The following is a 25,241-nucleotide window of genomic DNA, read 5'->3' as shown; positions in this document are numbered from 1 at the left end:
TGTCAGTCTGTCTCTCTAAGACACCCATGCACTTACCTATCTCGCTGCCAACGCAACTTCTGTTCCTTGTAGTGAATAATGGGATCCATTTAGTTTTGGTCCCTTCCTCAGTTCTGCAGGCAAATGTAAACAAAGACCAATGAAACAGGAAGATTTCTTCTGCAGCGTAGCGTAAGAGAAACTCCCCAAAACTCACTTTCCGAGTTGATTCTTGGACAGATCCAGAGATTTCAATGATCTGCAAGACCATTTCTCCGGAGAAGGCAGCATGACGATCTGGTTTCCAGACAATTTCAGGGAGACTAAAGCCTGAAAGAGAAAATGGATAATGATGGTTTTTTGCATCAGCGTGCCAAGAAAAGGGACTGTTCAAGCTCTGCAAGATGGGGGGGGGGGGGAGAGATAATTTTGGCATCACAATTTTGCAGAATTTGACATAGGTAGATAGTCCTTAACTTATGACCACAATTGAGCCCCAGGTTTATGTAGCTAAGTGAGTCTTAAATGAACCTTGCCTCATTTTATGACCATTTTTGCCACACTTATTAAGCAAATCGCTGCCGTTGTTAAGTTAGCAACACGGCTGTTGAGTGAATCTGGCTTCCTCATTGACTTTGCTTGCCAGAAGGTCGCAAAAGGGGACCGCGTGACCCTGGGACGCTGAAATCGTCATAAATATGAGTCAGTTGCCAAGATCCCGAATTTTGATGAAGTGACCCGGGGGATGCTAAGTGTGAAAAACGGCCATAAGTCTTTTTTTTTTCAGAGCTGTTGTAACTTTGAACAGTCACTCAGCAAACTATTGTAAGTCTGATAGCCATGCCAAGAGGAGATGCCAAACTCAAAGGGAAAAAAAAAGAAATGGAATATAATTTGAGAACTTTTTTTCCCCTCACGTTTGCTATTTTTTTTTATTTGTTGTTAGCACAGGATAAATGAATGTTCCAATGAAACAATTTTGACTTCATGGAGGAGAATAGTAACCATTACAACAATAATAATGATTTTAAATTATTATTATTTAATAGTATTATTCATCTCACATAGGAAAACTTTTTTTTTATCTTATCAAGGGGTGTTCTGAACTTTTTTTAAAAAAAGCAAAACAAAAACCTTTCCCCAAACACGGATATAATCTCATGCAGTCATGGAATCTTGAATGATCTCTTTATTTGCTAGCGTAGAGATTCTTTCTGCTGGAATATGTTGCTTATTGAAATGGAGTGTTAGATCCAGAAAAATCTCTTTCCTTTCCTACTTCTAAACAGTAAGACTTGTAACTCAGAATTGCTGAAGGTCTACACTGATTCAGTGTAGAGCGCTTATGAAATTTTCCTGCAGACCCTACATCACAACTTATCCATCTAATTTATACAGTGACCATAAAAGAGACGGGGCCATCTAAGGAATTACAGGACCATCTCAAGAGAAAGTAACAGGAGATGAATGGAAACAGTGCCATTCTATGCAAGGTGGAATAGTAGCATAATAACATGTTGCCTATGTTCTAAGCTCAATTTTTTTCCATTTCCAGGTAAGGCTAGAAATTTCTCCTGGAAGAAATCCTGGACAGCTGACACCTTCTCCAGAAGCACTGGATGAAAAAAATTTTAAAGATTTTTTTTTCAAACCAGTTGGCTGATGTTGTAGGCAACACATCTGCAGGAGGACACACTGGGAAAAGATGCATAGACAATCCAGACCAAAGATCTGACTTGGTATCAAACAATTATCAACTTGGTATCAAACAAGTATCAATCAAAACCACACAAGGTATTAGTACTGCTTTATGAAAACCCTAGTAAGACCACACCTGGAATACTGCAGCCAATTTTGGTCACCATATCACAAAAAAGATGTTGAGAGTTTGGGAAAAATTCAGAGAAGAGCAACTAAGATGATCAAAGGCCTGGAGACTAAAACATACGAAGAACGGCTGCAGGACTTGGGTTTGGCCAGTCTAAAGAAAAGAAGAAATAGGGGAGACATGATAGCAGTGTTCCAGTATCTGAGGGGCTGCCACAAAGAAGAGGGGTTCACATTATTCTCCAAAGCACCAGAAGATAGGATAAGAAACAATGGTTGGAAACTGATCAAGGAGAGAAGCAACTTGGAACTAAGGAGAAACTTCCTGACAGTGAGGACAATTAACCAGTGGAACAGCTTGCCCGCAGAAATTGTGGGTGCTCCATCACTGGAGATTTTTAAGAAGAGGCACTAGACAGTCACTTGTCTGAGATGGTATAGGTTCTCCTCCTTGAGCAGGGGGCTGGACTAGAAGATCGCCAAGGTCCCTTCCAGATCTATTCTATTCTAAATTATGCAATGCTGCAAATGTTTTTTTTAATTACAGATGTCTTTATACTGCACTAATACAGCCATAGTGTGAAATGGCCCAGAGAACAGAAAAAGTAACAGAGGAGCACCGCCTAGTGTTCAAATGATTCAGATTACAAATATTTCACTTTCCAGAAAGGAAAGGCAATTTTCATAAGCTGAAGTCACACGCACAGTATATATGGTGGGAAATATACAGTATGTACCTTGGAAATCCATGTGAAGATTCAGGGGTCCAAGACCAGTTTATCCAGGCAATAAATGTCAGTCTCTTTAAATTTCTATGTATTCTGAATAAAGTATGAGTACGTGTTTGTAAGGAGTGCGAAATGGTGTATGTGTCAATTAGGATGCATTTATAAAAAAAATGTTTCTAAAATTTATTTGCTGACCATCTCATATCCGACAACTCTGGGCAGACTGAGGATGTATCTTCCCAGTCATGAAATTAAAAAATTAAATTAAATTAAATTAAACTGACCTCAAAATTCAAGAAGCAGCACGATTAACAGAATAACAGGAAGGACAAGCCAAGAGAAACTGCCTGACCTCATGAAAAGCCATGAAAATAAGGAATGTTTTGCTTCTAGGCATTTCCAGCATCTCTCCTACCTTATGGTGCCTTTCACCAGTACACTGAGGTTCAAGCAAACTAGATATTGAGTGTCCCAATTCCTTTTCCGAAAGGCAACTGGACTTTGTTTTTCCTTGAAGACAGAACTGAAGAAGCTTCTTGGATGAGAAGCCAAATGTCTTCAAGGAAAAACAAAGTCCAGTTGCCTTTTGGAAAAGCACTTTTGGGACAACGACGACCTGGATGACTGCGAATCTCCATAGACATTTAGATTTTGAGTGTCTAATATAGCTAACCCAGGGTTCTCAAGTTGCAAATGACCACAATTAATTTGTATTTTGGAAACACTGGGTGAAGATCCAGCTGCCTTGAGAACTCTGTAATGCTGGGAAATGCAGAAGGAAACAAAAGGAGAGGATGATCAGCAGGAAGGCAGACAAACGTGACGGTGCACTGGAAGATCTGAAGGACCAGGCTGGGGGCTGGAGAACTATGCTGGAATGTATATGGTTGCTAAGAATTGACTCATCATCATCATTGGCTTCCTTCAGTCTTGAGAGACTATGGTATCGTGCTCTGGAAAGAGGTCCTAAAGCAGCATCTGGTGTGGCTAAAAGGCCAATTTGAGAGTGGCAGTCCTTTCCACACTGAGGGCAGGTACAATCTGTCTCCTGTCCAGCCCCCACATTTTGCTGGTTCTGGGACTGCCTCTTTGCCTCAAGTGTCTCTTCGAATTGGAGAAGGCCACACTGTGTGTTTAGCCTCCAGGCTGAACGATCAGAGGTCAAGGTTTCCCAACTGTTAATGTCCATTCCCAAGGCCTTTAGATCCCTCTTACAGATATCCTTACATCGCAATTCTGGTCTCCCTCTGGGGCATTTTCCCTGCACTAGTTCTCCGTACAGGAGATCTTTCGGAATCCGACCATCAGCCATTCTCACGACATGCCCAAGCCAGAGTAGACGTTGCTGTTTCAGTAGTGTATACATGCTGGAGAACTATGCTGGAATCTATATGGTTGCTAAGTATTGACGATGGTAGGTAAATCAATCAAGCGGTTGGCTGGAAGATCCCTTCAAGGGACTGTAGTCCCTTCAGATGTTCATCAGATTGTTGTGATTCAGGGTCAGCCTGTGGGTTCAGCAGTTGGGTCGGACGATTCAGAGGAGGAGGGGGGTGTTGAAGACCTTGCTGAGGGGGTTGAAGATCTTGCTGATGATAGCCCTCAGCCAGGCCCCTCCCACTTGGTCACCACGGAGACCCAGCTGTGTGAGCCTGACAGTGTGGATGAAGATGACCCACAGCTGGCCCTGTTCAAGGACGCCCGACGCAGGAGGCAGTCAATTAGGAGTAAACAGAGGAAGGCAATGGGGCTCCTCGGAAGGAGGCAGAGAGAAGCCACACCCTGAACTCTATATAAGGGGAATGTGTGGGGAGGGCTGGTTTGCTGAAGGCAACCGCTCGGATAGTTCATGTTTCTTAAAGCTCCTGTTTCTTGGTTCGTGTCTTGTTCCATTTGTGTTTGTAGCAATAAATTTGGCAGGCGTAATTCCAGCCTCTTGCCTTCTTGTAAAAGGGGTTGTCCCTGCCTTTTCTGCAGGGCCGGTAGCAGGCTGGTACAGAACACAGATACCCTTGCGGTCCTGAGATTGCAAATAAAGCAAACCATCCCAATTTGTTTGCAGGGTAAAGGTGCCCCAAATGGTAAGAACAATCTTTCCTACTTACTTCAAGCTGGAAGAGACCCTGGGGAAGATCTTTCAGCGAATTGTCGGAAAAATCTACTTCCTTGAGATGGTTTTTCCAAAACACCGCCAAAGTATCAGGTAGGGAGTCCAACATATTTCCAGCTACTTTGCAAGATTTCTGAAAAAAAAACCAAGGAAGATAAAAGTTCATACTTGTCCATCATCAAAATCTCTGCTTTTTATACGGGTACGGATCTTAATAAATTTGTGAAAATATACCGGTATATGAGTTCAAATGATGGAGCTATTTCAGTTTTATCAAAGAATGCCAAGTTTCTCCATTGTGTACACACACACACACACAAACACAAACACACACACACACATGTAAACACAAATACAACATTTCTAGTGGTTAGGAAAGGGAAAACAGGTTTGAAAGCATGAAACCATTTCTGATGTAACTCATTTACACTCACGCATTCAATTAAAGATGTCTCCAATGTGATTCTCACACATTCTAAAAATGACACATAAAATACATTGAGATATAATAATAATAATAATAATAATAATAATAATAATAATAATAATAATAATAATAATAATAATAATAATAATAATAATAATAATAATAATAAAGTTGGAAGATATCTAGTCCAACCCCTGCTCAGGCAGGAAACCCTATATCATTTCAGACAAATGTTTGTCCAATCTCCACTTAAAAACTTCCAGTATTGGAGCATTCACAGCTTTTGGAGGCAGGTTGTTCCACTGATTAATTGTTCTCACTGTCAGGAAATTTCTCCTTAGTTCTAGATCGCTTCTCTCTTTGGTTAGTTTCCATCTGTTGCTTCTTGTCCTGCCTTCAGGGGCTTTGGAGAATAGCTTGACTCCCTCTTCTTTGAGGCAACCCCTGAGATATTGGAACACTGCTATCATGTCACCCCTGGTCCTTCTCTTCATTAAACTAGACATACCCTATTCCAGCAACTGTTCCTTATATGTTTTGGCCTCCATTCCCCTAATCATCTTTGTTGCTCTTCTCTGCACTCTTTCTAGAGTCTCAACATCTTTTTTACACCGTGGTGACCCTGATGATTACCCAGACTCACCAAAGGACAGGCCCATGGTTGAGGAAACACTTTTAAGTTATTGCTAGATCCATTGAGGCTTTGCAATGATTTCAAGCAGTGCATAAAGGAAGCAGGCAGCTCCGATAATCTGTTGTATGAGACATCTAATTCCCGCAGTTTTCTTAATCCAATCCAGTTGGTTGCTGGGGGGAAGAGAAAAAAAATCCAAAGAAAAATAGCTCATCAAGAAATATGAGAATCTGTGCTAGTTAGGTTTACTCTTGAACCTTTTCTCTGAATTAGTTCTCCTCTTGGGCAATTTAATTTTCACAAAATGACAGTGGCCAAATTCATACACTATGCTAAGCCATCATGCCATCTACTTGGATTTTGCACATCAGATATATCCAATCATTGTGATGTGTAAACATGATTTGTAACTTGAGAATAGTATATATTTCTGGCTTAGGGCTTTCCAAAAGAAATGAAGAAAGGGTGTGTGTGTGTGTGTTGAAGGATGACCAGACAGACACACTGAATGTGCTTTGGGATATGAAAAGAAGGAATAATTAATAACTTTCCGTGATTTCAGAAGATGTAGATTCTGAACACAAAAAAGTCCACCATCAGTTAAAGGATAGGGGGGGTCCAGAAGCAAAAAAAAGACGTGTTTCCTTTCGAATCCAAAACAAACTGTTGAATTTTGAAGATAACACCCACCATTATCCTCATCAAATAGTTTTTCCAAATAATTTTTGGCAGCAACAAGTCTTTGGAGTCTAGAAAGGTGCAGTAAACCAGAAGGAAGGCTGAGGAATCTGTTGTTAGATATGTCGATCTCGAGTAACCTATTAAAAAGAGAGGGAGGGAGGGAGAGAGAGAGAGAGAGATGATTTAACGCAAGGAAAGAAAAACTCTTTTTCTATGTTTTTTCTTTCTTTCTTTTTTAATTCAGTAAGCCTGGCTGCTAGCTGGGATGAAGGCAGATATACGTGTCCCACGATAATGGTGCAGGATCCAGCCTGGGTTGGTCACTGGGACCAGAGATTTAGTCTTCTGAGGGAGAACTTCTCTCTCACCAGAATGGATCGAAAAATCCACGAGAGTAATTGAGACGTCAGACCTGCCCCAGCTACGTCCCTGGGAAAGAAAGACCCTCAACTCCATTTGGTTGAAGTGATATGTTCTTTTACTAAGGATTAGTGGTTGCAGCAAAAGCAAGGCTAGGTCTGAGTATTCCCACACCATGTTAAAAGCTTTTCCCCTGACCGTGTCCAACAGCATCCCGGTTTGATGTTTTGGGCACCGCTTTGACTGTAGGTGCATCTTGAAGAAGTTTTGCATTCTTTCCCAGGCCAGGTGTTCTTGAGGCCGCTGAATCTGGCCATTGAGCACCTCTGGGTTCCTGTCAGTGTCATTCCCTCCCTCCCCCCCCCCGCACCTTACATCCTTCTTCTCTCCAACTGCACGACTTCCCCAATTTCCTCTACCTTCTTCCCTCCTTTTATGGCAGGATGCCAGTAAGCTTAGCAAGGTGAAGATGGCAGAGCTGACAAGAGATTATTACGGTTATGGGTAAATAACTTAAAATGTAAATCCCTGTTTGTTTTAAAAGTGTTAGCCATAGTCTGGATTTGGGCTAACACAAGGCTCCTTAGCACGGTCACTCTCCTCACGAAAGGGCAGGCAAAGGAAGAACGGGTCATCCCAAACACTGTCTTTAGGGAACAAAGTAATTCAAAGAAAGCTCTAAAAATAAGACTGCGTAGAACTCAGTCAGTTGGTGATGTTACCACTGTTTCCTTACAGCCTTTGCTTGATTCAAAGCGCAGCCGATTCACCATTACTCCCAGGTACATTTCTGTAAGAACGAGGTCCACCTACTTTGTGCAGATGATCCCATCCGAGGACTGTACATCAAGCAATTGCTTTAATCGGTTGTCAGACAGGTTCAGCTTCTGGAGGCTCATCAGACCCCAAGGTATGATGGATGGAAGAGAAGTCAGGTGATTAGCGGAAAGGTCAAGCTCCGTTATTTGGTGGGAAAGATCGATCAGCCAGTCGAAATCCACCCAAGGCAATCGGAGCCCTGACCACTTCACAGAAAGACCCTGAAGATAAAGAGATAAGGAGGACCTTAGCGTGGGTCCTCAACAGTTCTGATATAAAAAGCAGAAAGAGCCCGAAGATAAAAAGAACAGGGACGTTTGATGGAGATCATCAGCAAGTATAATTAAAAGCAGGTAAGGGTGACTTTCAGAGAAAAACTGAAACAGGAAAACTACTGTCTGGCTGAACCTGGATGCTCACTTCTCACAACACATTCAGACCATAGCTGAGACTTCCACAGCAGACTGAACTTGTCTGAGATGGTATAGGTTCTCCTGCTTGAATGTGGGGCTGGACTAGAAGACCTCCAAGGTCCCTTCCAGCTCTATTCTGTTCTATTCTATTCTATTCTATTCTATTCTATTCTATTCTATTCTATTCTATTCTATTCTATTCTACTGTATTTCTATTCTACTCTATTCTATTCTATTCTATTCTATTCTATTCTATTCTATTCTATTCTATTCTATTCTAATCTAATCTAATCTATTCTGAATTCTATTCTGTTCTATTCTATTCTATTCTATTCTATTCTATTCTATTCTATTCTATTCTATTCTATTCTATTCCTCCATATTTATTCTATTCTATTCTATTCTATTCTATTCTATTCTATTCTATTCTATTCTATTCTATTCTATTCTATTCTATTCTATTCTATTCTATTCTAAATTCTTTTAGCCTCACCCAGTGTGCTGTAAATTCTGCTCCTAATTAGAGGTGGATGCTTAAAGATATATCTCAGAAGTGAAATAAAAATATTAACCCAGTAACACACAGGTTATTCTCCATCTCTCTTTATTCACAATACTGAACCATAATGTAATTTTTAAAAATTCAGCTTAGTGTGTTAGATGAAATCAGGTATTACAGTTTCCAAGCTGCAGTGTACAGCTAAGCATAACTCCTGCCAAAGTATGAATGTGTGTATTGATTTAATTTGATTTGATTTGATTTTACCCTGCCACCATCAATAGATTCCTGAAGCGTAATAATCAGGAATTAATGATCCACACTGCAGCAAGCACAAATAAGCGACTGTATAAAAATAACCTCATAGTAAATAAAATATCATGTCATTATAAATATATATCGTATATTTAGTTATGTCAATAATTATAAAGTAGAAAGACAGTAAAGACCAGGAGAAAATAACAAAGAAAAAAGGAATAAAGTGCAGTCAAGATTCAACAATTCATTTTTCATCTGTGTATTTGCATTTCTGAACTTTACAAACTATTCATTTTTTTAAATTAGTTGATAATAGAAAATACAAAAACAAAACCCAAAAGAAAATAATAGGAAAATAAGGGAGGGAGAAGGGAAGTTGGAAAGGGGGAAAAAACACACTGACATCTGACTCCCTTTGGTGTAGTAGAATAATAACATCAAATTTCAATTTTTTACTTTTACATAATAGTATAGTTTATCTAATCAGCAAAGCCCAAAGTTTCATTTTTCCCCCACCTCAAGCACAAAGTCCAGAAGTAGTTTCCAAGTAGAAACAAAAGTAATTGTCTTTTTTTTTCTTTAACCAAAGCAGTCAATTTAGCTATCTCTACTAAGGCTATCAGCTTTTGCAGCCATTCACCCATTGTGGGAATTCAAGTGTCCTTCCATAACTTTACAAACTATTCATACGTATTAAATGCAATTTTAATAAATAACAGTTAAAATAGTTAAACTATTTCTCCTCCCTACTCCCCCCCTCAGCATAACTCACTGGTTTTGCCTGGACATTCCTGGATGAAGGAACTGGTTCAATGAAATATCTGCAAAGAAGGCGTTTGCTTGCCTTGGGACAATCCATTAGGGTGTAGGAACAAAAGGATGAACCATTCTCCAGCAAAAAGGCAGCGACATCATCATGGCCTAGCAAATCAAGATAAGTGCAGAAGCTATGTCAAGCAATTAAAATATCAGTTTTCCAATTATTTTAAAAAAATATTTTTTAAAAAATAATAATTACTGAGTTCTGAAATTCTCCGAAGCACCTGAAGGCAGGACAAGAAGCAATGGATGGAAACTAATCAAGGAGAGAAGCAACCTGGTATTAAGGAGAAACTTCCTGACAGTGAGAACAATTAACCAGTGGAATAACTTGCCTCCAGAAGTTGTGGGTGCTCTAACACTGGAGGTTTTCAAGAGGAGATTGGACGAACATTTGTCTGAAATAGTATAGAGCTTCCTGCCTGAGTAGTGGGTTGGACTAGAAGACCCCCAAGGTCCCTTCCAACTCTGTTATTCTGCTCTTCTTCTCTGAAAGGCATTCCTTAAAACAAGAATACAGGTAGTCCTCATTTAGTGACCACAGTTGGGACCAGCCACTTGGCTGCTAAGTGAAACCACAACTGTGTTTACAATCTGACTTCATCTTTACAGCCCTGAGAAGACTGTATATCTGAGGATCAGTTGTAAAGCTACTTATTCATCACCGCCATAACTGCAAACTGTTAAATGAGTTGGTCACTAAATGAGGACCACCCATTTATAGAATACGGCCTCAGTCCAGCCCTCCAGAGTGGGCACCAAACTATAATTGTTAATGTTAACCAACAAGCAGGTGATTAAAATAGCATGGCAAATAATCACATCCCATCAGTTGTTTTAATAGAAGTGCAATTGATTCATATTTCAGTGCAAAAATACTGCCTTTTCCGTCAGTCACAGGACCATAAAGCAGGTTGAAGGATAGGGAGTCAGGATTTGGGGTGAGCTTTCTCTGCCTTTAATCCTATACCTGAAATGCTAACACCATGTACATTCTCATGCCCCAATTCCTCTTTCCTTGTGGCCATCTTCCCTGTTTGGAAAAAGGGCCCCTGACAGGAAAAATTGTCGCAGAAAGAACAGACAACGCCCACACCTGCTTGCATTGCAGCATAAAGTGGCAATCGAAGAAGAACCGGAAACTCATTCTTTCTCACGGCATAGCTGTCAGGATCTGCTCTGTATGCCAGCACTAAGAGCTTAACCATCTCTAGATGTCCTTGTTGGCAAGCCACCACCAGCATCCAATTCAGCAGCTGCGAGATGTTTGAGGCACCTTTTGAAACAAACAGTCATGGAACCAATATTACAACCACTCTCTAGGCAAAGGCAACGCATGAAGGCTTGCAAGAAAATTAAGAGCGAGCCGCAAACGACATTTTGAAGTGTAAAGTTTTTGAAATTATCTAAGGGGCTGCTACAAAGGAGGAGGGGGGGTCAGCCTTCTTCTCCAAAGCACCTGAAGGCAGTACAAGAAACGATGGTACAGTTGTGGACACTAAGTTGATGTTGAATTTTATTACGGCAGCAAGACTTTTGATAGGTCAGTATTGGAAGAAAGAGGAACTGCCGACCATAGAAGAGTGGACTTTAAAGGTTTCCGACCTGGCAGAAATGGCGAAGATTTCGGCCTATTTGAAAGATCACTCGCAAGAACGCTATATTATGGAATGGAGAAAATGGATTGAGTTTATCCAGAACAAGTATAGGGTTAAGAAGTTTTATGTAGCATTTGAATGAGTCTTCTTTCTTTTTTTCTTTTTTTCTTTTAGTTTTTTTTATATATATTCAATATTACTAAGGTTTGTTTTATCCTATATAAGCTAGAGAGTGATGGATTTTAGAGTTTATAGTTGTTAGTATATGGTTGTTTATGATTGTTTTTTTTTATATACCTTGTATTTAGCTCTGGGAAGTCGGGGGGGGAGGGGGGGAGGGGGGAGAGGTAGGGGGGGAGGGAGAAGGGAGGGGGAGGGGGGGTTTTAAAGGAAAATTGTATGTTAAAACTTTTCAATAAAAAAAAAAAGAAACGATGGGTGGAAATTAATCAAGGAGAGAAGCAGCCTGGAACAAAGGAGACATTTCCGGATAGTCAGAACAATTAATCAGTGAAACTACTTGCCTCCAGAAATTGTGGGTGCTCCAACAACGGAGGTTTTTAAGAAGAGAGGACAGCCACTTGTCTGAAATGGTGTAGGCTCTCCTGCTTGAGCTGGGGGTTGGGCTAGAAGACCTCCAAGGTCCCTTTCAACTCTGTTATTCTATTAATATTTGCTGTTGTGGCTTAAATGCTGCCCTCTCTTTTAAGTGTGTCAGGTTTTGTCGTCGGGTTTTGTCAAGCTTCATGGCTGGGTTTCCCTTCGTGGGAACACCACTCCCAAACTTCAATCTCAGCAAATAAATGAAATCCAGAAGAGAGTATAGGGAGTCCTTGTACGTACGACTACATCGGAGCCCAACATTGGTGTTGCTAAGCCAGACACTTGTTAAGCAAGTCGTGCCCCATTTTGCGATGTTTTTAGCCACGGTTGCTAAGCAAATCACTGCTGTTTTTGAGTAAATCACACCGTCGTTAAGCAAATCCAGTTCCCACCCACCCCACCCTCTTGACTGTGATTGTTGGAAGCTGGCTGGGAAGGCCACCAAGGGTGATCACGTGGACCCCAGGGCATGGCAACCATTGTAAATAGATGCCGGTTGCCAAGCACCGCAATTTTCACTATGGGACCACGGTCGTTAAGTGTGAGCACTTTTCAGTCCATTTTTTTCCAGTGTGTTCGTAACTTTGAACGGCCACCGAATGAACGCTCATAAGTCGAGGGCTACCTGGATGGTAAGACAATATACAGAAAGCCCTCGACTTACAATTGCAATTGAGCCCACACTTTCTGTGCCTAAGTGAGACAGGTCTTAAGGGAGTTTTGCCCCATTTTATGACCTTTCTTGCCACGGCTGTTAAGGGAATCACTGCAGTTGCTAATTTAGTCAAGCCATTGTGAAGTGAATCTGGCTTCCCCCATTGACTTGGCTTGTCAGGAATTCGCCAAAGAGGATCGCGTGACGCACACACACACCGGGACACTGCGACCGTCATAAATGTGAGCTGGTTGCCAAGAGTCTGAATTTTGATCCTGTGAAAATGGGGAACGGTGCAAAGGTTGTAAGTGTGAAATATGGTCGTAAGTAGTGGTGGGGATTCAGCCGGTTCGCACCACTTCAGCAGTACCGGCAGCTAATTTTTTGTTGCCCAGGGCCAGAACAGACATCCGGAAGCGGCATCCACGCAAAGAACCAGCTGTTCACATATTTGAATTGCACCACTGGTCGTAAGTCACGTTTTTCAGTACCGTTGTAACTTTGTACGGTCACTAAATGAACGGTTGTAAGTCAAGGACGACCTGACGTAAGTCGAAGTGTGACAGAAGGGGAAAGGCTAGAAACTCAACCTACCAAGAAAAGAATCCAGCAATTCTTGCGCTATGTCCTTATGTCCAAAATACGCAGCTACCACCGCCGGGTTGTCATCACTGGGTTCAAGGCTTACGGTCACACCTGCCTCCTTCAACAAGTATCTCACTGCCTGCAGGTCCCCATGGGTGGTGGAAAGGCTCAAGAGGTGTCCCTGATTGGAGAAAGGGAAGAACAAACATGGGTAACGTTGAAGTCGGAAGTCCTCAAAACCTTCCTTCGTAAAGCTTCGATTGGCTCATCAATCCCTGACATTCATTATATGCAAATAATTCAATAAATAGTATAATTTGGTATTTAGTATAGCAAGCAATTCCATCAACCTGCAACCAGCCTATGAACCCCTCAGGATCCAAATCAACCGCACAGCCAACCAGAGATGGGACCGACCCTCAATCAACCCACACAAGCCTCCCCCCAACCAGCACTTCACCTCTGAATCACCTGATGTAACCTCCCTATCACAAGACTCACCACAAGCCCCTCACTGATGACTAACACCTGACCCATCACAAGACCCTCGCTTGACACACCCACACCTGAAGCCCTTATAAACAGAAGAACACCGACACAGGGATCCTCTAAACTCCGCTGAAGATGTTACCTAGCCTGGTAACGAAACGTTTGGGAACCAACCCTGAAGCTTGGAGAATGAACTTTACCCTCGTCCTAGCTGCAGCTATTCGCCACTATTGGAAACTATAATTTAGTACTAATAGTACTACGGCAGCAGTCTGACTAATAGTAATAACAATAACAGCATCAACTGTTGGATCATCCCATTGACCCTTGAGGGTCGATGTTATGTTTATTGGGGAGCCCTGGTTTAGATAGTCTAAAGCCCATTTTTAATCCCATATTCTCCTATGAGAAATGCAAGTCTGTGACCATAGTTGTTATTATTCTTCAGGCTTTCAAACTGTGGTATTGAGAGTCCCTTGGACTGCAAGGAGATCAAATCGGTCAATCCTAGAGGAAATCAACCCTGTTCTATGAGCAGATATTCCTACTAGGTCTCCCATCATCAATTCTGCCTCCCCTTCCCCACAAGTGTTTTGCATACAGCAGACATGTCAAACACAAGGCCCGGGGGCCGGATCCGGCCCGCGAAGTGGTTTCATGCGGCCCGCGAAGCCATCCTGGAAAGAGTGAGGGAATGGCCCCCACTGCCTTGGCCCTGGCCCAGAGACCCTCCTTCTGCCAGAGACCCTCAGATCTGTCCCACTCCTGCCCAGGCCCCCATAGGCACCCTTGATACCAACAATGTAGAGCTGGCCAGGCCCACCCAGTAGGCCATACGCACTCTAGCCATGCCCACCCAGTAGGCCACACCCACCCGGCCCCCTGAGGGCAACCGCAATGTTGATGAGGCCCTCAATGAAATTGAGTTTGACACCCCTGGCATACAGAATCAAACTTAAAGATTCTACAAAATTGTTCTCTTGACCTCACCTTCAGGCTTTCAGGGGCAGATGTAATTTCCTCCATTCTCTCAAGTCAAGCCAAAGGTGCTTTTTCAGGAGGCAACTGGACTTCTTTGTTTTTTCTTTGAAGAAAGACTCAAGTGACCCTGATGACACACACCCTCAACGACTCTCTAAAAGAAGGCAGATGGCCAGCTGTCTGCAAGGAGTATAAATCCTTCCATTCCCCACCATCCGGTCAGAGCAGAAGAAGCTTCTTGGATGAGAAGTGAAACGTCTTCAAGTAAAAAAAAACCAACAAGAAAATCCAGTTGCCTCACGAAAAAGCACCTTTGGCACAACCGTGACCTGGAGGACTGAGAATCTCCACAGCCGTCTCTCAAGTAAAGATGGTCCAGCTCCTGGGTCCTCACCTTCTCCTCCTGAGAGAGATTCCTCCGGCTAGCCACTTGGACCAGCTGTAGAGCAGCCTCAAAGTCTCCACTTCGGTACAGACCCTGAATGGTCTCGTTCCCAATGATCTGGCCAGGAGAGAAAAACTCTGTTGTGGATTGTTGGCTATCCATGTCCAGCGTTTCTGTACACAAGGGGTAAAAGAGAAAATGGGGTTGTACCATTTCACAGGAACGACAACAACACAGACAATAAGTAAGAACTGTCAAGCAGTCCTTAACTTGGAACCAAAGAGAGAAGCAATCTAGAACTAAGGAGGAATTTTCCTGACAATTAACTAGTGGAACAACTTGCCTCCAGAAGCTGTGAATGCTCCAACACTGGAAGATTTTAAGAAGAGAATGGACAGCCATTGGTCTGAAATGGTATAGGGTTTCCTGCCTGAGCAGGGGGTTGGACTAGATGACCTCCAAGGTCCCTTCCCACTTTATTATTTTTATTATTATTATTATTATTATTATTATTATTATTATTATTATTATTATTATTATTATTATTATTATTATTATTATTATTATTATTATTTCATTTAGTGACTGTTCAAAGTGAGAATGGCACTGCCAAAAGTGACTTAGGAGCTTTTTTCACACTTATAACCGTTGCACCATCCCCATCTGATCAAAATTCAGCCACTCAGCAACTGGCTCATATTTACGACGGTTACCAGCATCCCAGGATCACATGATCAGTTTGAGACCTTCTACCAAGCAAAGTCACGGGGGGAAGACAGATTCACTTAACAACTGTGTTACTAGTTTATCAATTCATTTAACAATTGTGGCGAGAAAGGTCGTAAAAAATGGGGCCAAGCTCGCTTCACAACTATCTCGCTTAGTAACAGACATCTTGGGCTCAATTCTGGTCATCAGTTAAGGACTTACCTGAAGCCAGGAACTAGAGATTTGCTCAAAGCACTAAAAGTTTATTGCACGCTATCTATATAGACAGCATATTTTATATCCTACCGGTGTCACTTTCATTCTGCTTTGAATCTTTAAAAAACAAACAATGGAAAAAAACCTTAGTCAAACTTAATCGGCATTAATGCGGCAGATGAAAAGAAAGAGTGGAAAGTCCGTGCAACGTAAAAATAGGTATATGCTTTTGAAACAAAAGGAACAACTTCCTTATATTTCTATTGATGGTACTTTCCATGGGGGTGATTCCTAACCAAACAAGGTATTGTGTCAGGCTGTCAAGGCCAGGAAACAAGTGTTTTACAACTGGAGGAGGAGGAGGAGGAGGAGGAGGAGGAGGAGGAGGAGGAGGAATGTAGGGTCCTTGGTGCTGTCTGAGTTTGTGGTTTTCTTGCAGACATTTCATTACCAAATTAGGTAACAGCATCATTGCTAGAAGGAGAATGGGATTGACTGAACTTTATATATTTATTTTCTTCCATTCATTGCTAAAAGGACAACTGTCATACAGGAATACATCAAGGAGGCAAAGTAAAGTAAAGCAGACTTTAGGGTTATCTATAGGTAAAGGTAAAGGTTCCCCCGCACATGCGTGCTAGTCGTTTCCAACTCTAGGGGCCGGTGCTCATCTCCGTTTCAAAGCCGAAGAGCCAGCGCTTGTCCGAGGATGTCTCCGTGGTCATGTGGCCGGCATGACTAGACGCCAAAGGCGCATGGAACGCTGTTACCTTCCCACCGGAGTGGTCCCTATTTTTCTACTTGCATTTTTACATGCTTTCGAACTGCTAGGTTGGCAGAAGCTGGGACGAGTAACAGGCGCTCACTCTGTTACACGGCACTCGGGATTCGACCCGCCAAACTGCCGACCTTCTGATTGACAAGCTCAGCGTCCTAACCCACTGTGCCACCGAAATCGGGCAGCTTCGGCTACCCATCAAATCTTCCTCCTCAATTATTCAAAAGAAAGTTCAAATCCCCGAGACATGGGAGACAGCTTTGGGGGAGTTGCAAAGACATCCATCATTTTTGCAGTGTCATTCTCAGACCCTCCAGGGTGTTTGAAGGATGCACAGAAAAAGGTGGGGGCCCTGAAATCCAGGCAGGCAAAAAGTGAACCCGTGAGCTGAAGGCCAGCTTCAGCAACCAGCATGCATTTCATTACCCAAACCAGGTAACATCCTGAGTGCTAGTCAGTAGCACTGATGATGTTACCTAGTTTGGGTAATGAAACGTCTGCAAGGAAACAATTGAGCTCAGAGAGCACCAAGGACCCCTCATTTCAACCCTGAGCTACAAATATTCTCCTTTATTGGAACCAGCGTGCTTCTATATGCAGCAACTACCCAAAGTAAGTCACACATGCTTTCTTTTGGCCCAATAGAGGATTGCAAACAGCATTAAATTACCCTTGACTTCACGATCATGCAACCAAATGTGCTGTTTCAGCTTTCTGCTGCCACCAATTGAGAATCCTAGCTGGGAAAGGGTCCCATCAGAGGATGCTTGTTGAGGATCTCCCATCCCATCCCCTCCTTTTCTTTCTCCTCCTCCTCCTCCTCCTCCTCCTCCTCCTCCTCCTCCTCCTCCTCCTCCTCCTCCTCCTCCTCCAAACTCATTCCCTCTGTACTGAACAAAGCACCATCAAATGGTTCATGGAAATTAAATCACCATGTATTGTCGGTCCACAGTATTTTTAATTTATAATGAAATCCAACATCTGGAACAAACCACTGATCTTTACCGCAGCTTATAAACTTCTGTATACTTCTACCATTGAGGGCTTTTAAGACAACTAACAGAAAATGAAAAACGAAAATAAAATAGAAACCCACGCATCTCTTCCCACTTTTCCTCTTTTCAATTTTTTTTTAAAAGTAAAAGTAAGAAGAACAGTCCGATGATTAAAAGTGAAAGTTGAAATCATCCCGACAGCTCTGTCCCCTCACAGAAATGTCAAAACAAGCACCTGTAACTATACATACAGTGAAAGCCCCGTCTGGAAAGAAAGAAATCACGGTGCTAAGATGCAACCTTTAAAACACTTTTGTCCCCTCTAATATTAACCCATTTTAAAAATCAGGCAGGTTTGCCCCGATTTTTCCTCTATTTTCTGCAGTATAAAAATACTGATCAGCAATTGCATGAATCTAAGCACGTGAATGAAACTGGATTCGAGAGCAATTGATGGGATTATACAAACATAAAGCAAATAGGGGTGAAATAAATCTACTCCAGATGTTAGCAAGCAGAATAAATAAGCACGTACTTTAAATGTGTGGTTTCAACTGACCACTGAATGTATCTCTGCTGGCTTGAGGAAAAGTTCATTATATTTTTCGACATCTTCTACAAGCAATTTTAATTAGGGTAGCACCAAACTGTTATGCAATTAGCTCTTCCCCTTCCTCTTTCTCCTCGTCTTGTGTTGTCCATCTACAATATTTTTAATTTGCTTATTAAATTTATACAGCCGCTCATCTCACCAGAGGTGAATTTAGTATTTGGGGAGAAAAGCAAACAGCTTGATCGCTATAAAAGATGTTAAGCTTTTAGCTTAATAAAAGTATCCTTTTATTTCTTGTGCAAGGAATCCCTAACCCACCTATTTGTACCACGTAAAGCATAGTCTGAGAATTTTACTACACAGGGGGGAAAAAAGGGTCTAAATACAAGTCTGACAATGTCTGCAAGGTATCAATGAGGAGTGCAGGAATCTGAGGTTAGGCAGCTCTTGATAGAAATCACATCAAATTATTACTGCATGCATAGAACTCACCTGCCTGTCATTTACTTGCAAGGATATCTCCAAACCTTTCATGGCAAACAGAGTGTTAGTTCCCTTTGGAACCCACACAATTTGCCATTTCAAACGGGAGCTCGGAAAATGTCAAAATTATTAACCTGACAAAGCCTACGTCTGTCTCTCCTGAGCTGTCTTAGCATCCTGCCGCTCAAAACGATCCTCCTTTGTCTGAAGGAAAGAGAGAGTTTTCACTTTGATGGTAACAAACCCACACAACGTCCCTTGAGAGCGACATGCAAGCATCAGCGGCGTCAGATACAAGTAGGGCAAGATGCTTTAGAGTGATTTCTTAATAGTATTTTTTTAAAAATTCATCTCCAAAAGTTAAAATGCAAAATAGAGGGGTTGGGGTGGGGGAGAGAAAAAAAAAACTAAAAAAAAATCTCTTATAAAAACTGCCAGGGTGCCTCTGAGCATTAAACAGCTTCCTTGAATATCTTCCAATTCTTTGATAAGATGCAAAATAGAATTTGCCTCTGAATCAGAGTTGTACTTTCAACTAATAACTGATATAACACAAGCACTTGAAAGCGTACACAACACTACAGAGTGCGGGATGAGGGGGGGAAAAAAAAGACCAGCTTTCCAGCTTTTCAGTTAATGGATAATGAACCAGAAGATATTAACTTTCTGCTAATCTTAAAACTTCAAAACATTCTCACTCAATGAAACCTGCATTTTACAGCAAGTAAAAGGCTCAAGGTTGACTCAGCCTTCCATCCTTCCAAGGTAGGTAAAATGAGGACCCAGATTGTTGGGGGCAATTAAGCTGACTTTGTAATAATGCCGCTTGGGGTGTGTGTGAAAGCCCTAATAAGCAGGCATATACATAGAATGAAGGCTACTGCTAAGCTTGTAAGCCGCCCTGAGTCTTCGGAGAAGGGCGGGATATAAATGGAATTAAAATAAAAAATAAATAAAAATAAAAAATAAAATTGATTTCTGCAAGTACAGCTACCTAGTTTCAAATTGGATTCTGTCTTGGGGGTTTCTCGAACCCCCAATTTCTCAGCTTGGGTGCTACATTCCTTGTCCGAACTGGGCTATGAGAACACCACACTAGATAAATCATGCTAAACAACAATGCATCAAAGGAAAGACTCATGCTATACATAGTTGTCAGCCTTCCAGGTAGACCCAGTGTCAGAACTGCCACAACTTAAACCTCTAAATAGAAATGATCCTTGGCTCCATTTGTTGGGAAAGGTATAGTTTATTAGAGATCAAGTGTATTGTAGTATTGCAAAGCCAGAACTGGGAATCACGCACCCAAATGCTTAAGTTCTACTTTTCCCTCCCTTAACTGTCTCTCCCCCCCACCCCCCTAGTGCAACCGATCTGGTTCAGGCAAGATGTTTTCATAAATCCTAAATCCAAGCTTAGTTTGGTATGTGGCCCCCTCCTCCTTCCAGCCAAATGGCCTTGAGGCAGCATCTTAAGGAGATACAGCACTTACTTTCATTTCCCCAAGCGTTCCCCAGTTCATTCCCCCTCCCCACAGTTCATGGCAGTCTGTCACTGTGTAGTCATGAAGCACAACCAAGCATAAGGTGGCAGCTGACAGCCAGACAGGAAACGTGACCAGATCATCTAATTCTACCTTATTCTAAGGTTTCATTTTCAAAATCTTACAAGTCTAAAAGTACAAATCTCTTTTCGCTCACCCTTACGAGTCTCTTACTTTGCCCGCTATCCAACTGCAGACTACGGAGTCTCTTATTTGATTGTTCCCTAGCCAGAATCTCTAAGCCCAGCTTCCCAAAGTACATACCGCTGCATTCATGCTAAATTTGTGCATCCAGTCTCATAGCAACTTCATGTGGCAAAGAAAAAGTTATAGATTTATATTCTTGCTAAGAGCCAACCCTGACTTTATGGCCCGCCTTGAATACACAAAAAGATTTACAATAAAACAGAAAGAGAAAATATGTACATTTCACCCGTGTACAGGCTGGTAACTGGAACTGCCCAAATGCATGTGAAAATTTTCTCTAATAAAGGGCAAAATGAAAAACCAGTGTTTCTTTGCAATTCCACAAAGATCCCGACTTGAGCAGCTGCCTAATATTTTGCTTCTGCGCAACTCGTCAAGCAAAGCACCCAAACCGTGCATCCTTTCCTGAGGAATTGTTGGCTACAAAGAGAAGGGCACCGGAGAAGAAGCAGATCAAATTGTAACATCAGAGGATGATGGAGCATTTGCTTATTGCTCCCTTGTAGGATCATATTGCTAAAGATGCTTCCGTGAAACTCTCAAATGAGATGTAAAGTTTTCTTAGTCTTTACCATGAACACGAAGAATGAAAGGGAAGAACACAGAAAGCTGGGTGAGAGTGAGGGATAATGGGGATAGCATATTAAAGGCATGGGGCCATGACTTGTGGCCAGAAAGCCACAAATAAGCTATCTAAAGTCTTTCTGTGTTGCCCACAGCACCATCCATGCTGCCACTGATTTTCTATAACTTACAATTATACTTGAATGGATTTAAAAAGGTAAAGGTTCCCCCGCACATGCGTGCTAGTCGTTTCCAACTCTAGAGGCTGGTGCTCATCTCCGTTTCCAAGCCGAAGAGCCAGTGCTTGTCCAAGGACGTCTCCGTGGTCATGTGGCCGGCATGACTAGACGCCAAAGGCGCATGGAACGTTGTTACCTTCCCACCGTAGTGGTCCCTATTTTTCTACTTGCATTTTTACGTGCTTCTGAACTGCTAGGTTGGCAGAAGCTGGGACGAGTAACAGGCACTCACTCTGCTATGCGGCACTCGGGATTCGACCCGCCAAACTGCCGACCTTCTGATCGACAAGCTCAGCGTCCTAACCCACTGAGCCACCGCATCCCTGAATGGATTTAAGATAGGTTAAAAAAGAAAGGGGAAAGTCAGGTTTTAAGAAAAAAAGGTTTTACTCTACAAATATCTTATTTTCTGCTTTAACTATTACTCCTGCCACCTCATTCCCAACATGAGTCCGACCTCTTATTTCCAAACAGCCTGACAGAAATAGCTTCACTTTGGGAAGCTCTGTTGCTCTTCCAGATTGTTTACTAGGCAAAATGGCACCCCAGCTTTCCATCCACTGAAACCCACAAGCATTGCTAAGACAGCCCAAATGCTGCACTGAATTCATATTCTATCCAGCAGAGCTGACTCAAGACATTATATAGCCTAAGGGGATCCAATAAATGGTATTATTTGTCCACCTTTGTAAAACATGATACACAAAATACACAACTGGCCAAGTCCCTTAGGCACGTGGCACAGAAAACCCCAAAGATACTTCTCTGCAACCAAAGCAAATTAAATCAGTGACAATTTGCTGACCTGACATCCAAAATCTGCTACCTGAGAAAACCGTTTTATTCGTCTTAAATGACAGGACTACTTTGCTTACAAAAGACCGCAAATAAGTGGAAGTGGATGTTAGGGAGAATTGCCACGGTGAAAATGAACATAATACCAAAGATATTTTTGTTTTTATTTCAAATGATGCCTATAAAATTAGAGAATTTTTTTTTGAAGATCTGAATTCCTTAATTTTAAAATTTATCTGGCAAGGAAAGAAAGCTAGAATTAAACTGAAAATGCTACAAGAAGCTAAAGGAAATGGAGGTTTTGGTTTGCCAGATTGGGTTTTATATTATCAAGCATCGGTGTTAACATGGATAAAAGAATGGATAAACCCTCAGAAATAAAAGATAGTTGTATTTAGAGGGACATGACTTACAACCTGTTGGCATGCCTTGTATGGTACGGGAAAAATAAAATTCATAAACACTTTCGAAACCACTATATTAGAAATGCATTGTTGCTAACATGGGGAAAAAATAAAATGTAAAATACATTTGAAAATTCCAGGATGGCTTTCAACAATGGAAGCATTTGTACACCCAAATCTAGTTAGTCTTGAGAAAATACTGACATATAAAGATATTCTAAACTCTGAAGGGAAGTTAAAATCTAGACAAGAGATGAAAAATTAGAGTACTGATTTATCATGGTGGGCACAATTACAGATGCAAGTGAGATATGATAAAGATGTCAAATTGTACGGATTTTATAAAGAGCAGACTTTGTTTGATCAGATATTATTAACCTCTGATGAAAAATTAAGAAAATGTATAATTTTCTGTTAGAATTGAAAATGGAAGATGAACAAGTAAAAGAAACATGTAGACTTCAAAACTGATTTTTATAATAGGTATAATGCCAGAAAAGCCTGATAAACGAAGTATATATTTGATTTTGCATGTGATAACAGCAGCAAGAATTGTATTTGCACAATATTGGAAAAATGAAGAAATACCAAAAAATACTAGATTGTGCAGAAATGGATAGACTTACTTTGAGATTGAAAGAAAAAGAAGAAACAGAATATTTTCAAACTTGGGACTTATTTTACCAATGGTTGGAAAAATGAACTGGGGATTAGGAATTTAATTTGCATTAGTGAATGATATACTCAGACAACAAGCACTGTTGAGTTGTATTAAAAAAATAATAAAAACTTTTTAAAAAGTGGAAGAATGGAAGAATTTCGAAGAGTGGAAGAATTTAGGCTACTCTCGTGTGTGTTCCCACAACATGTTTATGCAGTCCTTGAGCTGAGTTTCTGCAGTCCATCAACCATGAGCAACTGAAAGAGTTGGGCTGGCACACTGTGATAATCACCTCCAAAATCAAAACAGGGTTAACAGCAGTCAAGTTTGGTTGCAAATGCAGCTGTTACCTCTTTAACTCATTTGGTTGAGTGTGTTTGGCCAACAATCTGTAAGTACGTCCCTTGGGTTGGAAAAGGGTGGTGTGATGGAGAAAAAACACAAAAAGGGAAATCCATGTCCATCTACCCATCCTTGTTCACACTGGTCCATGTAAGGATTCATCCTGCTTGACCAAACCCTCCACTGACTAATGGATAAATAGAAATAAATAGGCATGATGGTTTCATGTTTACCTTCTTGCTCCACTCTGGGATTCTCGCCATTTTCTGCAGATTCCTCTCTCCCGACACACCAATACATTCTTGGCGCTTGACAGAAAGTTTTAAACCATCAAAAGTCCAACACATCTAATGTCGGAAACATTGTCTGCAAAGCCAGACCAGTGTATCCATCTTCAAAGCACCAGGCTATACATCACAGCTTAGAAGGGAATGGTTCTGTTTAAAAAGAGAGAGAGAGAGAGAGAGAGAGAGAGAGAGAGAGAGAGAGAGAGAGAGAGAGAGAGAGAGAGAGAGAGAGAGAGAGATCCAAATTAATTTTCCTTTATTAAACAAATCAACAGAGAACAGTAATAGTGAGGATTGAAGCATTTTTTTAAAAAAAAAATGCAAATCTAGTTTACTTCAGGAACACGGGATTTAAATATGTTACACTTTCTCTGAAGTGTTTTAGCCCCGTGTTCCTGGAAACCATTTTAGTGTGTTGTATTAATATTAATACATTGTAATGAATTGGTTTTTCTGAATTACTGTATGGGTTTTGTACACTCTAGCTGCTTAAATAATTTTGAGGCTTACTACCAGCCTCAAATTCAAATATTTTACATTTTCCCTGAAGTATTTTAGCCCCATAGTCCTGGAAATTGCATGGAATCTATAAAAAAAAATCAAAAGCTAAGAATTATGATGGAGAAAGGAAACAACAGGGTAAATTAGGCTAGACCAGTGATGGCAAACCATTTAGAGACTGAGTGCCCAAACTGTAACCCAAAACCCACTTATGTATCATCGGGTGCCGGCTGGGCATGGCCCTTTGAGTGGGTGTGGCCAATTGGGTGGGCGTGGCCCATCAGGTGCGCGTGACTGCAGTGGTAAAGGCAGGCTGGGTGGGACTAAAAAGTTCAATCAATCAATTCCAACTTTGCGAGAACTTTTTTCCCCGCGAGAAGTTGAAATTGATTGATTGATTGAACCTTTTTTTTGTACACGGTGGCGGAGGCCTAAAGCAAAAAGGTTTTATAAAACCCAGCTGAAGGCCTAGGACTGGGGCGACGGCATGCGTACCCACAGAAAGGGCTCTGGGTGCCACCTGTGGTACCCATGCCATAGGTTCACCACCATGGGGCTAGACATTCTGATCTATTGCATAAGAAATTTCAAAAAGCAGAGTTTAAATGGAAAAGCATAGTTCAGAACATCAATCACATGGACCACTTCTGTTTAAGCCTCAAGTCAAGAAAGATTGGATCTTATCTAAACCTGCTCTTCAAGCTTAAAAGCTTTGGTCCTTTTATCAGACTTCCAAGAATCTACAGCACTGTTTTGCAGACAACCAATAAAATGCCAAATCTTTGTCACCCCCTTCAAGAGCTCTGCTTCTGCAGTTCCCCTTTCATTATGCAAATGCCCTCACACTTCATCAAACAAGAGAGCAAATGCTTAGAGGCTCAAAGGTTATGCAGCTCATGCTTTTCCAAACAGCCTTGCCAGAGCCTGAACTTCTGCAGGGAAGACTCATCAAATACCAATCTTAAAAAGGACTCAAAGTTATTCCCCGTAAGACCACTACAATATGAGATGTTTTTGTAACCAAGATCTTTCTTTTGGCTTTGAGGGACGGGAATGATCTGCAGCACTCAAATTATTTTTTCAGGGGCTCCCAAAGAAACTCTAACCACAACACT

At 41.5% G+C, this 25,241-nt stretch overlaps 1 protein-coding gene across 1 annotated transcript in view; it reads right to left on the bottom strand.

Moving 5' to 3' along the window:
* Nucleotides 1-25,241, bottom strand: part of LRRK1 (leucine rich repeat kinase 1) — an 81,915-nt gene that overhangs the window by 51,322 nt on the left and 5,352 nt on the right. Inside the window, exons 2-12 of the mRNA XM_081337547.1 lie at nt 23,572-23,775; nt 14,860-15,023; nt 13,005-13,176; nt 10,651-10,830; nt 9,508-9,656; nt 7,560-7,786; nt 6,396-6,523; nt 5,715-5,878; nt 4,640-4,777; nt 197-309; nt 37-113 (exon numbers count right to left, since the gene is read on the bottom strand). Of these exons, the coding sequence (XP_081193673.1) occupies nt 37-113; nt 197-309; nt 4,640-4,777; nt 5,715-5,878; nt 6,396-6,523; nt 7,560-7,786; nt 9,508-9,656; nt 10,651-10,830; nt 13,005-13,176; nt 14,860-15,023; nt 23,572-23,638 (1,579 nt within the window). The 5' untranslated portion in view covers nt 23,639-23,775. The remainder of the gene's footprint in view (nt 1-36; nt 114-196; nt 310-4,639; nt 4,778-5,714; nt 5,879-6,395; nt 6,524-7,559; nt 7,787-9,507; nt 9,657-10,650; nt 10,831-13,004; nt 13,177-14,859; nt 15,024-23,571; nt 23,776-25,241) is intronic.

The sequence above is a fragment of the Vipera berus genome, assembly GCF_964194415.1.
Source record: "Vipera berus genome assembly, chromosome: 12".
NCBI lineage: Eukaryota > Metazoa > Chordata > Lepidosauria > Squamata > Viperidae > Vipera > Vipera berus.
Note: the sequence above shows the minus strand (reverse complement) of the source record. Positions and strands in the feature narration are given on the sequence as shown.